General features: G+C 44.0%; 2 protein-coding genes across 3 annotated transcripts; both read left to right on the forward strand.

Moving 5' to 3' along the window:
• Positions 1-757: 757 nt before the first annotated feature.
• On the forward strand, positions 758-3,371 carry LOC120528298 (zona pellucida sperm-binding protein 4-like). The gene is made up of 11 exons (XM_039752448.1): positions 758-776; positions 871-943; positions 1,013-1,169; positions 1,244-1,431; positions 1,666-1,763; positions 1,838-1,965; positions 2,123-2,312; positions 2,382-2,529; positions 2,721-2,796; positions 3,007-3,129; positions 3,232-3,371. The coding sequence occupies exons 4-11, from the start codon at positions 1,390-1,392 to the stop codon at positions 3,342-3,344; spliced, it is 918 nt and encodes a 305-aa protein (XP_039608382.1). The 5' UTR covers positions 758-776; positions 871-943; positions 1,013-1,169; positions 1,244-1,389; the 3' UTR covers positions 3,345-3,371.
• A 10,363-nt stretch (positions 3,372-13,734) lies between these two features.
• On the forward strand, positions 13,735-16,987 carry LOC120528238 (zona pellucida sperm-binding protein 4-like). 2 transcript variants are annotated; one of them, XM_039752356.1, is made up of 12 exons: positions 13,735-13,972; positions 14,061-14,182; positions 14,275-14,347; positions 14,422-14,580; positions 14,657-14,844; positions 15,104-15,201; positions 15,276-15,403; positions 15,730-15,919; positions 15,996-16,143; positions 16,322-16,397; positions 16,599-16,754; positions 16,845-16,987. In XM_039752356.1, the coding sequence occupies exons 1-12, from the start codon at positions 13,819-13,821 to the stop codon at positions 16,964-16,966; spliced, it is 1,614 nt and encodes a 537-aa protein (XP_039608290.1). In that variant the 5' UTR covers positions 13,735-13,818; the 3' UTR covers positions 16,967-16,987. The 2 variants fall into 2 exon arrangements, with proteins under 2 accessions (XP_039608290.1, XP_039608291.1); XM_039752357.1 differs by having other exon boundaries at positions 13,736-13,972; positions 16,599-16,721.
• Positions 16,988-17,105: the final 118 nt, after the last annotated feature.

Consider the following 17,105-nt stretch of genomic DNA (forward strand, 5'->3'; position numbering starts at 1 on the left):
GGCATCTGCTTTGTGCAGGGAAAAAGCAATTTCTTCCACCACGGCGCCGGGTCATTCATAAACTAGCTTTTCTGACACAGCCTCTCTTTAGAAATACTCGTACTTGTCACGTTTCCTTTCTTTTCTTTTCTTCTCTGATGTTCACTGATTTCCGTCATTAAAGTAACAGTCAGATCGCCCTGCAGAGCGGTTACTTCTACACGGTCTTCGTTTGGACTGTGCAATCAAATGCCGTGACGTGCTGATTGGTCAATAAAGCCGCACGAGCAGATGGAGTGCCGCCGATTTCCCGCACTCCATTCTCGCGCCTTCTCACTAACGAGTCACCTGTGCGCGCCGCCGCTGGCGATTTAAACTCACGAGCGCCCTTTCTCATTTATGTCGTGTTCCTGTTTAGTGCATTCACAGCATGGCGCGTTTGAATTGTTGGTTTCTTTTCTGGCTGGTCGTGTGCGTATCGGGCGCTTTTTCTAAATTTGCTCGATCAGGGGATGTGACTAAGAAATGCGACGACGCCGACAAGACGATGACGCTGTCAATTGCTGGCTCTCCGCTTGTTTTTCTCCAGAGTGAGTGCGGCATGTTCTCGATCACTGAGACTTTTCCGTATCTAGGTTTTCAAGTACTCGTCGTTCACATTTCTTTATTTCTCAGAAACTGTAGGCGGACTGGTACAGGTGACAAAAGATCTCCCTGGAGTCGTTTTCCGTGTAAAGTCTGGCCGCACCACACTAAAGGTGCCTTTGTTTTCATCTTACGGTTATGCCTCTGAGCAGGTGAGTAGCGGTAGCGCATTAGCCGTTTTGGTGGCAGTTTTAATTAAGCTGTGTATCTTGTCCTGCGGTTTAGAGCATCTCCTGTTCTCTTTAGGACTCCCATTATGTCTTGACCATTGCTGTTGGATCGCGATCAAATGTGAAAACCTTCACGTGCCCTAAGCCAGGTAAGCTTATCTTCTGGGTTGTCCCCCTAAGTATCTCTCCCATCTAAATGTGCTTTATGACCATCGCAGCTCGCCGATCTGGGAGTGTTGCTGAGATGTGCAGTCTCAAACAGTGAGAAGCTTCCCTGTGGAGGGTCTTCATCCATCACTCAAGCTGACTGTGAAGCCAACAACTGTTGCTATGATTCAAGTAGCAGTACCAGTCCATGCTACTATGCCAATGATGGTGAGTGGTTGGGTGGGTGTGAGTGAGCAAAGGTGGCTGCAGCTGGATAATCCATGCTTGTTTGCTTTGGCCAGTGACTGTGCAGTGCACCCTGGATGGCCAGTTTGTGGTGGTGGTGTCTGAGAATGTGACCCTTCCTTCCCTGGATCTTGGGTCCATCAAGTTGGTGGACAGCAGTTCCCCCAGCTGCAGCCCTGTGACCAGCCTGTCCAGCTTTGTCATGTACCAGTTTCCAGTCAGTGCCTGTGGTAGCACAGTTCAGGTGAGACTCCGGGAAGAATGTCTAGCAGTAGAGTGGGCTCTCCTGTTTCAGTTTGTATTTAACCAGATAAGATCAGGTGAGTGTCTCAAATGTTAGAGCAGCTATTCTAAATGGGGTGAGGATTGGTTTGTGTGTAGTGTAATTTTTGCATCACCTTAAAGTCTGCAGCAAAATATTGTTCTATCACCCTTGCTTATTTGGTGGCCAGCACTAATTCTAATGTCACTATTTCAGCTGGCTGGAGGCAATGTGACCTACCAGAACACCATGTCTGCTGCCATCACTGTGAGGACTGGTCCAGAGGGCTCCATCACCAGGGACAGTGTCTACAAGTAAGGCTTCTGAACCGGTTTCCTCTAACCCTAAATGTGCTCTACCTGCTATGATGTGGTGCTTCTCTCTTCAGGTTAATGTTCCGGTGCACCTACTCAGGAAGTCAGGATGTGCAAGTGGAGGCTGAGGTGTATACTGTGGCGCCACCTCTTCCCGTAGTAGAGCAAGGGCCATTTGACCTGGAATTGGTCATTGCTACAGGTACTGTAGGAGGGTGGGTCCCTGATGGTTGGATCTGCCGATCATTTTCAGAAAGGCTTCATCACAAAAGCCTTGTGGAATTGTTGCTTGGAGGATCATCTGGTTAAGGTTAGATATTACTTTAATTGCACGCACACTCTCTCATCTGCATGGCCAGATCCCTCCTATGGCTCCTACTATGTGGATGCTGACTACCCTGTGAGCAAAACTCTGCGGGATCCTGTGGCTGTGGAAGTGCACATCGTAAACAGGACTGACCCTAACCTTGTTCTGACTCTTGGGGACTGCTGGGTCACCCCAGGACCTTCTGCTTCCAGCCAGCCCCAGTGGAGCCTTCTGGTGAATGGGTAGGTGACCACCGTGTGGGGTGTAGGGGATGTCTGTTCAGTGCTAACTGGATGTTTTGCTTTGCCCAGATGTCCAAACATGGGGGATAACTATTTGACCAGTTTGGTGACTGTGGACAGCACATCTGGAGTGGCCTACCCAAGTCATTACAAGAGATTTGTGTTTGAGATGTTTGCTTTTGTGGATCCTGTCGCTCGGCAAGCTTTGGCTGAAAAGGTGGGCTTTGTGGGCGAGGGGGGGACCTGCATCTGTTTGGTCTTGAGGTGTGTTTGGCTTGTGCTGGGGGTTTTGGGTTTTTGACTTGTCGGACCATGGACATGCAATACACAACTGTGGGCAAGTGGGATTCTTGCTAGCAACCAAGTATGGTTTTGCCAATGGTGACTTTCCTCCTACACTCTCTGTAGATCTTCATCTACTGTATTGCTGCTGCCTGCTATCCCTCTGCCACAGACCCCTGTATTCGGAGCTGCCCTACAAGAAGTGAGTAGGCTGTGATCACTTTGTTCTAATAAGGCATTTCAAACCATACCCACTACATTTATTTAAATGCAATACATGTTTGAATAAGACCAGCCAAGCTGGAGGTGTCAAAGTACTTTGGTTTTCCCATTTGTAGTCGCTGTTAATGTATGGACATTCTGGCTACTTTGTGGGTGGTTTTGATTTTAATCCTACCTCTTCTGCTTTCAGGATCTGGCAGAGCTGCTGACAAGGTGGCAAAAATGGCTCCCTCCAGGAAAAATGTGCTCCTTCACAGTGGTCCTGTAATCTTGGAGGCTGACCAGGTGCAGAAATACAGGCTGGAGCAGGAAGGTAACGATCGTGCTCTATCCTGAATTGGGCTACATGACTCGTGTCCACAACCTGCTCAATGTGGAGAGTAAATATCCTTTTGCTTGTCTTCTCCTCCCACAGCCTCTCTCCCCACTGGATACCTGGTGCTAGGAGCCGCAGCTACCCTTGTAATGGTGATGCTCATTTTGGCTGTACTTGCTGTAAAAAGGATGAACTGGCAAAAGTGTATTTGAAATGTTAATAAAATTTTGATTACAAGACTGGTGTTGACTATTTTGGGCAATTGGCTCTAATAGAACCCAACCTAGAGTGAGCTGCCTTTTTTGACTTGTAGTTTTGGGTCTCCTGACCAACTCCAAAAAAGGTGGTGTGGATGGATGAGACCCTATCCTTCCTAGGAAATGTGCCAGTCTCAATAGAAAAATCAGTGGGGCGTTTTCCAAAAAAAAAAAAACTGATCTCATCCTAATATTGAAATTCTCTAATCTTTTTGGTGCAAGATTCTGTTGGGTAATTCTGAGGGTGGCTTTTGTAGATCTACCATAGCTAACATTTTTGACGTGTGGTGTTTATATATATATATATATATATATATATATATATAATCTCCAGACCCTTTCACTTCTGTCACGTGCTTGGGGTGAACCTGCTCTCCTCTGTAAAAAGCACAGGGCACCAGTGGTGCATCTGGTATTCTATGGCGAATGCCAATCGAGCTGCATGCTGCTGGGCAGTGAGCTCAGGGCCCATTGGAGGACATGGGGCCCTTGGGTCACCCTCATGAAGTCTTTCTGGTTGTTTGGTCAGAGACATTCACCCCAGTCACCTGCTGGATGTCATTTTGTAGGGCTCTGGCAGTGCTCATCCTGTTCCTCCTTGCCCAAAGGAGCAGATACCGGTCCTGCTGATTTGGTTATGGACCTTCTATGGCCCTCTCCAGCTCTCCTAGAGTAACTGCTTGTCTCCTAGAATCTCCTCCATGCCCTTGAGACTGTGCAGGGAGATACCACAAACCTCCTGGCAATGACACGTATTGATGTGCCATCCTGGAGAAGTTGGACTACCTGTGCAACCTCAGTAGGGTCCAGGTATCGCCTCCTGGTACCAGTAGTGACACTGACTGTAGCTAAATGCAAAACTAGTGAAGAAACAGTCAGAAAAGATGAGGAGGTAAAAATGTCAGTGGCCTCCACCTGTTAAACCCTTCATTCCTGTTTTGGGGGTCATCTCATTGTTGCCCCTCTAGTGCATCTGTTGTTAATTTCATGAACACCACAGCAGCTGAAACTGATTAACAACCCCCTCTGCGACTTAACTGACCAGATTAATATCCCATACGTTTCATTGACTTTATGCTATACTCTGATTAAAGTGTTTCTTTAATTCTTTTGAGCTATATATATATATATATATATATATATATGGCAGTTTGGTACTATTCAATCAACTTCTACCGTTTTTCCCTGTAATGGAGTAAAGCTTTCCTTTACATGTCCTGCTTGGTTTTTGAATTAGAATTTGTTCCTTGCTCTTTGGTTCCATTAACCCAAGGTTCAATCCTAGTGAAGTTCCATGGGAGCATCTGGTCTCTATGGTTTAATAGTTTGTTTGTTTTTTTGTTTGTTTTATTAACCCCATTGCCTTCTCTACCTCCACCCTTTTTCCAAATTTGTATTTTCCCACTAATCTTTTTGGATGTTAGCATAATGTGTGGCCATTCTTAGGTTTTTAATTTTATTTTAAACCCCTCCCCAGGTATGTATTGAATTTCATGCAGTTCCTGCTACTGTGGGGTGTGTGTGTGTGGTTGATTTATTTATTTTTCCTTTCGGGGGACGTTGTCCCATTGGTTGTGATTAGTTAATCACTGCACTTGGCTGGGTGTTTACACTGCCTGGCCAAAAAAAGTTGCCACCTGGATTTAACTGGGTGTGTTTGTGTGTGTCCTGCGGTGGGTTGGCACCCTGCCCAGGATTGGTTCCTGCCTTGTGCCCTGTGTTGGCTGGGATTGGCTCCAGCAGACCCCCGTGACTCTGTATTCGGTTTCAGCGGGTTAGAACATGGATGGATGAAATGGGTACGAGCCTCCTATTGGATAATTACTGCATGGGTGATTATCTTTCAGCTGGCGACCAGTTATTAAGCACCAACTGGTGTAATGAGTTGCTTCTCATTTCTTCAACTATGTCGAAAGACACATCTCGTTGTCATGGAAAAGTGTCTGTTTGAGAAGGGTCAAATCATTGGCATGCATCAAGTAGAGACAACATCCAAGGAGATTGCAGAAACTACTAAAATTGGGTTAAGAACTGTCCAATGCATTATTAAAAACTGGAAGGATAGTGGGGGACCCATCGTCTTCGAGGATGAAATATGGCCGTTAAACAAAATCCTGAATGATCAGTTATCACTTAAACGTTTGGTGAAATCAAATCGATGAAAAACCACAGAACTCTGGTCTATGTTTAATGGTGAAAGTAAGAGTATTTCCACAAGCACAATGCGAAGGGAACTCAAGGGATTGAGACTGAACAGCTGTGTAGCCGTAAGAAAACCACTAATCGGTGAGGCAAACTGGGGGTTGGGGGGGATGCTTTAATAAGATTGGACTCTGGAGCTCGGGAAGAAGGTCATGTGGTCTGAGTCCAGGTTTACCCTGTTCTAGAGTGATGGGTGCATCGGAGTAAGAAGAGGCAGATGAAGTGATGCACCCATCATGCTTAGTGCCTACTGTACAAGCCTGTGGAGGCAGTGCTATGATCTGGGGTTGCTGCAGTTGGTCATGTCTAGGTTCAGCAACAGTATGTGCTCCAAGAATGACCTACCTGAATATACTGAATGACCAAGTTATTCCATTAATGGATTTTTTTTTTTTTCCTTCCCTGATGGCACAGGCATATTCCAAGAATCCTGTCCTGACAATGCCAGGATTCATCAGGCTCAAATTGTGAAAGAGTGGTTCAGGGAGCATGAGCCATCATTTTCACAGATGGATTGGCCACCACAGAGTCCAGATCTTAACCCCATTGAGAATCTTTGGGATGTGCTGGAGAAGGCTTTGCGCAGTGGTCAGACTCTACCATCAATGCAAGATCTTGGTGAAAAATTAATGCAACACTAGATGGAACTAAATCTTTTTGAAACAATGCCACGGTGAATGCTTGCTGTAATCAAAGTTAAAGGCGGTCCAATGAAATATTAGAGTGGGTGACCTTTTTTTTTTTTTGGTAGCGATATTTTATTGGCTAGGCAGTGCATATGCCCCAAGCACTTGCTTTTGGTGTATGGCTATCTGCAGTAGATTTTAATCTACACTAATAAAAGGCAAAGCACTCACTGACTCATCACTAATTCTCCAAGTTCCCGTGTAGGTAGAAGGCTGAAATTTGGCAGGCTCATTCCTTACAGCTTCCTTACAAAAGTTGGGCAGGTTTCATTTTGAAATTCTACGCGTAATGGTCATAACTGGAAGGTATATTTCTCCATATACTGTAATGGAGTTAAGCTTGAAAGCCGTGGGGGGCAGAGTTTCGTGTGACATCATCACGCCTCCCACGTAATCACGTGAACTGACTGTCAATGCAGTAGGTAGAAAACCAGGAAGAGCTCAAAAAAGCGCTGAAGAAAACATGCATTATATAATTTAGAAGGCAGCCAAACAAGAAGCGAGTGACATATACATCCATATTCAGGAGTGCTGCTACTTCGGAAACAAATCACGGTGTAACCCTAAAGTTTAAATTAAGTTCATAGACAGGCTGCCGCTGGCGTTTGTCATGCCCACGGGTAATGCGGGATACAAGTTTAATGAGAGGACGCAGGATATAAAAGAGAGTTTTGATCACTTTATAACTAAGTTAAAATTGCAGGTGAAGGGCTGTGCTTATGCAAATTCCGAGAGACTGTGTTTGTGGGGGATTGACAGTTAAGGCGGGTTGGAGAGTCACGTCATCATCTCCCCTCCCATTCACCTCATTTTGCTCTGAGCTGAGCTCCGCGGCTAACACAGTGTTACGACTTTGTGACGCTGCCACCAAATTCTCACCGAAAAATCCACAAGTTAATACACACGCTGTCTCTAGAGTTTCTCCACACTGAATCCTCCAGGCACTACTTACAAAAGGTTACATTGACAATCGTGTTACGTTATTTTTAAAATGTTTCCCTTTCTTAGCACAAGCACAGCTGAGAAGCTTCGATGCATATGCTCCATAACGCGTTAAAAAATCACGCATTTAATCACACTTTGAAATACTAGCAAAGGGGAACTTCTCTCAATGCATGATTTCCTGGTACACCGATTACATTGATCAGCACTTCCCGATTCATTTCACCCTCGCACCCAATGGGTTTGAGAAGAAGTATGAAAAAATATGAGGTTAACACAGAAAAACAGATCACCAATTGAATCTTTATGAATAATCGATTCGCTATCAATAATTATTTTGGTAAAGCCATACTCAGTGTAATCCTCCTTCCATTTTATAATTTTTCTGCGACTAGCCATGATTAAGAACGGTAAAAAAGTAAGAGCGAAGCGAGGGTGACTTATTCAGGCAGGCAGGCGATGGCTCAATAGCTCGAATTTGGATATAAGTAGGTTCTATTTAGTCGCCAGAAATATCTTTGGTAGGAATGGAAGTTCAATTTAGTCTTTAAATTTCTATGGTAAAGAAAAAGTTATGCAATGATGACTAAATCTAACTAGATTTTATATATTCAAGTTTTGACTTTATATATAGATATGACAACAACACTCATATCAATGACAAAACAATAACATTAACAATCATGTTACGTTATTTTTTAAATTTTTCCTTTTCTTTTTCATAACTTCTTTTACACACTACTTCTCCGCTACAAAGCGCGGGTATTCTGCTAGTGTTTAATAAACCATAAGGTTTTCAGAAGGTGCAAGCTTGATAATGTGTATGTATTTCCAGCTTTGTGTCCATTTAATGTGGGACCTAGTTCAGTTGCTCTGTTTGCAGCATAGGGTTGATGGCATATCAGACACTGGGAACGTTCTGTGGTGTGGCTGACCCCACCCTTGAGGCCCTAACCACATAGTTAATGCAGTCCCGATTCCAGTGGACCCTAATTACTCTCCACTCCTACAATTTTTAAAAACAGGCCTGGAGGTGGAGATCATCTCATGGGGAGAGGCAGCAGGGTGGATGGTGTGTACTCTTCATTGATTTGGGGAGTGCGAGTAATGACCATTTGAGTTCCTCACAGTGCAGGTAATGCAGTTCTGCTCATACTGTGAATTTAATATAGTAGGGCTGAACAGTGGTGGCCTACTGTATACATGTGGGCTTTTGGATGGGATAGGCTGCAGAGCAGTGCAGCATAAGCAAGGAAGGAGAATTGAGGACTTTCGGATAGTCTTCATCCAATGGAGGTGGCCAAGCATGACACGGATGATTGTTCTTTAGTTTTTTTTTTTTTATCCCACTCTTTAGAACATTACAAAACTCAAGACGAGCACAGCCTAACAAAGCTCATAAGTCCTATTCACGTATTTCTTCCAAATAGTCTAGTTTTGAAATTCCTTACTGTCTACCACATGACTTGGTAGCTTATTCCAAGTGTCTATGGTTCTTTGTGTAAAGAAAAACTTCCTAATGTTTGTGCAAATTTTACCCTTAAGTTTCCAACTGTGTCTCCGTGTTCTTGATGAACTCATTTTAAAGTCACCATCTCGATCCACTGGACTATTCCCTTCATAATTTTAAACTTCAGTCATGTCTCCTCTTCATCTTCTTTTGTTTAAACTCTATAGGCTCAGCTCTTTTACTCTTTCCTCATAATTCAACCCCTGGAATCAGCCTAGTCGCTCTTCTCTGGACATTTTCTTGTGCTGCTATGTCCTTTTCGTACCCTGGAGACCAAAACTGCACAAAGAACTCCAGAAGAAGTCTCACCAGTGTGTTATAAAGACTTCAGCAGAACCGTCTGTGACTTGTACTGCACACATCAAGGCGCTATATAACCTGACATTCTGTTAGCTGTCTTAATGACTTCTGAACACTGTCGGGAAGTCGACAGCTTAAATTCCATTACGATTCCTAAATCCTTCTCATGAGGCTCTTCTGGCAGTGTGTGGAAAAAAATCTCACTCTTAATGCAACATTGCATTCTACAAGACTGAGGGGATATTTTTCGTACGTGTTTTATTTGTTTAGCCGGATGTAATTGTTGTCAATTTGGCCTGATCCTGGATCTGTCAGTATTTCTAAACTCTTGTTGGATGTGTTGTCATAGCAGCACATCCAAATCCTCAAACCTGCTCGATGTAAACAAGGATCAGCTCACACACTTAATCAGAGTCCGTGCATGGAATTAATTCAGTCGTGGCTTCACTGTTCATGAATGAGCGACCAATTGACATCGGTGTGCAAATTATACGAAGAGAATTTCATACAGATTGGGTTTGCGCCATTAGCAACATCTTTTATTGCTCCTGGAGGAAATTAATTTTGATAGATGCCGCTTTACCCGAGAGGGGGACGTTGTACCTCAAAGATTTATTAGCACCTCATATTTGAAGTCAAACTAGGCAAAGTCGGGCTGTCACAACCACACAGACAGTATGCATTGCTTTGAGGTTTTTTTGCAAGCGGCACTTTTTTTATATACTGTAGGCGATATGGAAAATCAATCTAAAAGTGCAGTTTGCCAGGCAATTCATAAAGTCAGTTTGGCTCTGAAATATTTCCTTCGGGTTTTCATAGAGTTTCCTGGACACCTGCGTGTTCAGACATTAAAAGAGGCGTTTCATGCCATTGCAGGTACAAAGACAAAAACACCCACAGCTCCGTAAAGAATCTCACAACCAGGCTAACATTCGCATTACCCAGGATTTCAAATGTGATTGGGGCACATGGGACTGATCAGAGTGGATTTTGATCAAACATTATTTGGAAAATGTACATCTCCTCCTGATGAATAATCAGACACAATGTCTTCATCAAATATTTGACCTTCGTCAATATCTCGTTGGTCAGACACAATTTTTAGGAATGTGACATTCACTGCAGTCGACCCAAAAAAAAAGAGGGCGATACGGAACATACCTATGGTACACATCGAGGACAAATATATGCAATGACCACCCTTCACCTGAAATGAAGTGACCACTGCATCCTACCACTGGTTCTGAGGAGGAGCTTCCCCCTGGAATGCCCTCAGAAACCGGACGATGGGCATTTTACTGGAGAGCCAACTCTTCTTCAGGTGTTAGCTCTGGACTGTGTGGACCTCCCCATGTTGTTTACTTGTCTGCCTTCTTATTAGCTTTAAAATTAATGTTTTTTTTTTTATATTATATATGATTCTTTATGTCAACAATTCTTTAAATAGTTATATACCAGTATTTAACAGTTTGAAGTATATTCTTGTACTTCACTTTAACCTGTGCTCACGTTCAATCTGGAATTATGACATATTAAATAATAATTAATCTGACACATAGGAAATGAAACACTGCATTCAGTAAGTACAATGCACACTGCTTGGCGTTTAATTTGTCGGCCACTTTTTGCCAGCCGTCTTTTCTAGTTTGGGCTGCTTTTGCAGTGTTACCCCTTGTGCATATTAAATCTTGAAATTCTTCATATCTTTCGAGTAAAAGGTCCTGCTCCGCGAGTGTGGAAACAATGCACCCGTTCTTTCATCATATTGTTACAGCCATCAAAGACTTGCAGATCCTGTTGTCTAGACTCAATATATATGGACTTTTCAATCAGTGCGGGTGTGCGCATTCATCTCAGATGATTAGATCCAGCTCAACTACTCTACTACATGGCTGCGTTTGAAAAACCAACTTATCCCGGATGAGCTTCACCGGCATCAACTCATCCAAGATGAGGCATCTGATCTCGGGTGATTTAAGCAACGAACAGAAAATACCCCCAGAATCTAATGATTATTTGTAGCAGCACTACTTAAAATGCCCTACATCTCCCAGTGGTATAACTCTATTGGATAGCTTTGGAAGGGGCAGGGGCAGCTGGGAAGAAGATTCAGCAGGCAGGGCATTTTACAAAGGAATGTAAAGCGTGGCTGGGGAACCGTGATCATCCATCTGTTTTAATATGCCTTATACACACAATTGGATCCCGACCCGACCCTGCTTGACCATCTGAGTTTGTACTCATTAGATATTCCTTCATCTGGGGTGTAGTGCTCCGAGTCACCTCAAACCCTATACCGTCTCCAGAACCTGGTAGGACAAAACTTTACATTGATTTCAGAAAAGGGGTTTTCATTGACACATCCATCATCAAATGCCCTTGCTTTATTAGACTGTCGTGGATCTTGTTGTTAGTGTTTGGTGTTGGGGACATGGGGTGGGTCATTGTGTGTGTGGTTTATGTGATATTGTGAATTCTTTTCCATTATTAACCTATTTCATCATTTATCTGTTCATTGTGCCATTTCTCAGTGTCTCTATGACAGGGTGTGCACTCCTGGGGTCCCCCACAATAAAATAAACAAATAGATAGATAGATAGATAGATAGATAGATAGATAGATAGATAGATAGATAGATAGATAGATAGATAGATAGATAGATAGATAGATAGATAGATAGGAACGATCTCTTTAGTCTGTCAGTGGAGCAGGACAGTGACAAAAGTCTGTCACTGAAGTTACTCCTCTGTCTGGAGATGACACAGTTCAGTGGATTCTTCATGATTGACAGGAGTTTGCTTAGTGCCCGTCGCTCTGCCACAGATGTTAAACTGTCCAACTTTACTCCTACAATGGAGCCTGCCTTCTTAACAAGTTTGTCCAGGCGTGAGGCGTCTTTCATCTTTATTCTGCCACCCCAGCACACCACCGCATAGAAGAGGGCACTCGCCACAACCGTCTGGTAGAACATCTGCAGCATCTTACTGCAGATGTTGAAGGATGCCAACCTTCTCAGAAAGTATATGACCATCTTCCAACATTGTGAATCTTCACATTCCCACAACTGCTACAAACTTCTGCCAGATTCTTACTTATTGTACCATGACACTTAAAGCTCTTTTTTGTTAATAAACGCTTACAGCAACTGTTTCACACATTGATAGGCATGTCTGCCTCCTCCCTTGCAACTGGTCTATCTTGATCATGAACTGCCTGATCTCTCATTAGGATTTGGTGACCATGGATGGGGGCAGAAGGCTATTAATTTTTCAAACCCCCCACCACCCAATATCTTTACATGCTGTTAACATGACCAGTATGTTTAAAACTGCTCTGTACGCTCTGACTGTTCTTTTGTTCCACAGAAATCCGACCCTGTCCATCATACTTTCTTGACTTTTTCTCACTGCATTCACAAACACAGCAGTGCAACTTTTCTCCTCTCTTTTTGCTTTTTCTTTCATTCCTTTTTACTCCTTTGCACTTCTACTGCCAGAAATTAGACAACTGCTTTTACTATTGCAGCACTTAAAATGAGTGGTTTTGGATTCCCGTACACAAGTAGTGAGCCCCAGTGGTTGGGATATGTTGGACCCATGAAACTGTAACAGGCCAGGAGTAGTTGGGCACTGGCCTACATTGGCAAAGGTGACTTCTGTGAACAAGAACCAGGAGAATCTGGGGGTTCCTCAGGACTCACGTGGGGACCTCTGGTCTAGAAAACAGGAACAAAAATAATAATAATAATAATAATAATAATAATAATAATAATGTAAATGTTAGCTTCAGGCTTAACTTTGTTCTTGCACAGCACATCCACACAAGTTAAAGTAGTTTGCTGTCTGCTATAGAGAACTGGAAAACAGTAAGAACTCAAAAAATGACATCAGTTGGCAATGACAAAGGGGAAAGAATACACTAAATTAAGTCAAGTTAGTGAACTTCAGTGCTGCACCTGAACAATACTAGTAATCTCAAGAAAACAAAAGACATTCTCTCTTTATTTCGAAATTGAAAAGTGTTAATTTTAAAGATTTAGAGCGGATGATGAGTTTCTTGTCGCTATTCTTTGCTGTATACAGTATCAATGCTTTTGACGGTCAGCCTTTACTTCCATCCACATGTTGACTCCAGTCAAGTCCATCTCTGGAACTCTTAACACGAAGAATGAAAGCTCTTAAGTTCCTGGAAACGGGATACCTAACACGGCAGTGCGACATCCCTCAGTCTGCATAGAGCGTCATTTGTCCATTGTTTTTCAATCGCCACATCACGTTAATCTTTATGATGTAGTGGCTATAAAACTACGTATGCAAAATTAAAACCATTTTGAATTTAAAACTTAGCCTCATAATCCCCCAATAACGTTGAAATAAAAAGAAACAAACCAGGGAGTCTTCCTTCTTCCAAACACCAGTAAAATAACTCTGTATAAATTTACAAGATTTTCAAAAGAATTACAAAGCCCCTCTTTGGAAATACTCGTAGTTCTCACATCTCTCATCTCTTTTCTTCCTTAATGTTTACCGAATTCCCTCATTAAATTATCAGACAGATCTCCCCGCATAGCGGTCACTTCTACACGGTCTTCCTTTTGACGTATCAGTCTGATGTTGTGACGTGCTGATTGATCAATAAAGCCGCACGAGCAGAAGGAGTGCCTCCGATTTCCCGCGCTCCATTCTCGCGCCTTCTCACTAACGAGTCATCTGAGCGCGCCGCCAACGATGATTTAAACCCGCGCGCGCTCTCTACTTTATGTCTTGTTCCTATTTGGCGCATTTTCATCATGGCGCGGTTGGATTGCTGGTGTCTTTTCTGCCTGGTCGTTTGGATGCAGGGTGCTCGTTTTGCCTTTGCTCGGTCAGAGGACGTGACTAAGAAATGCGACGACAACACGATGACTTTGTTATTTGCTGGTTCTCCACTTGTTTTTCTCCAGAGTGAGTGCGGAGATCCCTCGACCACTGGGACTTCAAACGTAACTTTGTGCAAATGTTGTCTTCTGACTTAAACTTTTGTATTTTTCAGAGACAAGAGGTGGACTTGTTAAGGTGACCAAAGATCTCCCAGGAATTCTCCTCCATGTAATGTCTGGCCGCACCACGCTAAAGATCCCCTTTTCTTCATCGTACGCTCACATGTCTGAACAGGTGAGTAGCACCGGCGCTTTAGCCGTTGGTAGCAATTTTAAATTGAGCTGTGTATCTTGTGGTGGTGTCTGACCCTCTCCTGTTCTCTATAGGGCTCCCAGTATGTTGTGACAATTGCTGTTGGATCTCGATCAAATGTGAAAACCTTCACCTGTCCTAAGCCAGGTATGATTTCTTTTCTGGGTTGGCACCCTGAGTGTCTACTCCAATCTTCTCAATGGGCTATTTGACCATCGCAGCTCGCCGATCTGGGAGTGTTGTGGAGAGATGCACAGTGGCAGATAGTGAGAAACTCCCTTGTGGAGGGTCTTCATCCATCACTCAAGCAGACTGTGAAGCCAACAACTGTTGCTATGATTTGAGCAGCAGCACCAGTCCATGCTACTATGCTAATGATGGTGAGTGGTTGGGGTTGGAGTGCGTGAACAAAGGTGGCTGCTACTGGATATTCATGCTTGTGTTTGCTTTGGTCAGTGACTGTGCAGTGCACCCTGGATGGCCAGTTTGTGGTGGTTGTGTCTATGAATGTGACCCTTCCTCCCCTGGATCTGGGGTCCCTCCAGCTGGTGGACAGCAGTTCTGTTGGCTGCAGCCCTGTGACCAGCCTGTCCAGCTTTGTCATGTACCAATTTCCAGTCCGTGCCTGTGGTAGCACAGTTCAGGTGAGACTCCATCTGGAGGTGTAGCAATGTTGGCTAGAAGATGAACCTTAAGCCACTAGTTGAAAATTGGGTTGCATTTAGCATTTTCCTTTGGCTTAAGATGTAACGGGTAAAGGTTTTTAATGGGGTTGATTCCTGGTCGAGAATCCACTCCTTGTAATATCACCAAAATGGAGTGCTAGTAGTGTGGAAAGCTGATGTCCCGCCCCTATAAACAATGTAGTTGTTGGCTGTGATTTTTATATTGTTGCTTTTTCAGCTGGCTGGTGGCAATGTGACCTACCAGAACACCATGTCTGCTGCCATCACTGTGCGGAGTGGTCCTGAGGGCTCCATCACCAGGGACAGTGTCTACAAGTAAGGCTTCTGAACCTGCTTCCTCTAACCCTAAATGTGCTGTACATGCTATAATGTGGTGTTTCTCTCCTCAGGTTATTCTTCCAGTGCACCTACTCGGGAAGCCAGGATGTGCAAGTGGAGGCTGAGGTGTATACTGTGGCGCCACCTCTTCCAGTAGTAGAGCAAGGGCCATTTGACCTGGAATTGGTTATTGCAACAGGTACTGCTGGGGTCCCCTTTGTGTGGTGTCTCCATGTCTTTGAAACTATGAAGTGCCTCTTAATTGAATCTGTAGCTTAGTTGGAAATCTCCTGACCATGATGTTCATGCCACCTCCTTTTCCATGGCCAGATGCCTCCTATGGCTCTTGGAATTGGTCATTGCTACAGGTACTGTAGGAGGGGTGGGTCCCTGATGGTTGGATCTGCTGATCATTTTCAGAAAGGCTTTATCACAAAAGCCTTGTGGAATTGGGGGCTTGGAGGAATCCATGTGGTTCAGGTTCAATATTACTTTTAATGCGCTCTCTCTCCTCTGCATGGCCAGATCCCTCCTATGGCTCCTACTATGTGGATGCTGACTACCCAGTGACCAAAACTCTGAGGGACCCTGTGGCTGTGGAAGTGCACATCATGAACAGGACTGACCCTAACCTTGTTCTGACTCTTGGGGACTGCTGGGTCACCCCAGGACCTTCTGCTACCAGCCAGCCCCAGTGGAGCCTTCTGGTGAATGGGTAGGTGCCCCTTGTGTGAGGGTGTGAAGGAGATGTTGGCTGTTCAGTGCTAACTGTGGAGGTCTGCTTGTCCCAGGTGTCCAAACACAGGAGACAACTATTTGACCAGCTTGGTGACTGTGGACAGCACATCTGGATTATCCTACCCAAGTCATTACAAGAGATTTGTGTTTGAGATGTTTGCTTTTGTGGATCCTGTCACTCAGCAAGCCTTGGCAGAAAAGGTGGGTTTCCTTGCTAAGTGGGAAATTAGTTTTGTGCTTCCTTGAGGTTAATATGGTTTTGTCTGAAATATATTCTCTGGTTTGGAGTATCTCAGAATCCAGTCATGAGAAAATAACTAGATGTTTGGGATTCCTAGATTTGTTTGAGTTCACCACTGTGTCCTTGCTGTCTATGTAGATCTTCATCTACTGTGTTGCTGCTGCCTGCTACCCCTCTGCAGCAGACCCCTGTACCCAGTCTTGTTCTGCTAGAAGTGAGTAGCTTTTGGCCTCTTTCGGTGGGTACTGGGGTGTCTTCCTATTTTAATACCTGTTAGTCTTCTTTAAAGCATTCAAGCATTGCTGGAGGTGTCCAGGCAGTTTACCATATTTGTGGTAACCATTGGTGTAGCCAGATTGCCCATACTTGTGGATGGTTAATGGATTTGATTTAATCCTACCCCTTCTGCTTTCAGGATCTGGCAGAGCTGCAGACAAGGTGGCACAGATTGCTCTTGCCAGGAAGAATGTGCTCATTCACAGTGGTCCTGTGATCTTTGAGGCTGACCAGGTGGAAACTTCCAGACTGGAGCAGGAAGGTAAAGATCCATCTTCCTCCTGGATGAGGCCGGGTTAGTACTTGTGTCAATGTTCTTTGGTGTTAAAACCTGATCTGGAGAATTTAGGAGTAAATGTCCTTTGCTTGCCTTCTCCTCCCACAGCCTCTCTTCCCACTGGATACCTGGTGCTAGGAGCTGCAGCTACGCTCGTGATGGTGATGCTCATTTTGGCTGTAATTGCTGTAAGAAGGATAAACTGGCAGAAAGTGAATCTGAAATGTTAATAAAAACTTGTTTTGATTACATGACTGGTTCTTGTAACTCATTTGGCTCTACTGGAACCTGATTTACATTGTGCTTTTACATACTGTAATTCTAGGTTTCCGATCCAGCCTTACTAAGATTCCCACATGTTGTAGGAAT

This window comes from Polypterus senegalus, chromosome 4 (assembly GCF_016835505.1).
Source record: "Polypterus senegalus isolate Bchr_013 chromosome 4, ASM1683550v1, whole genome shotgun sequence".
Lineage (NCBI taxonomy): Eukaryota > Metazoa > Chordata > Cladistia > Polypteriformes > Polypteridae > Polypterus > Polypterus senegalus.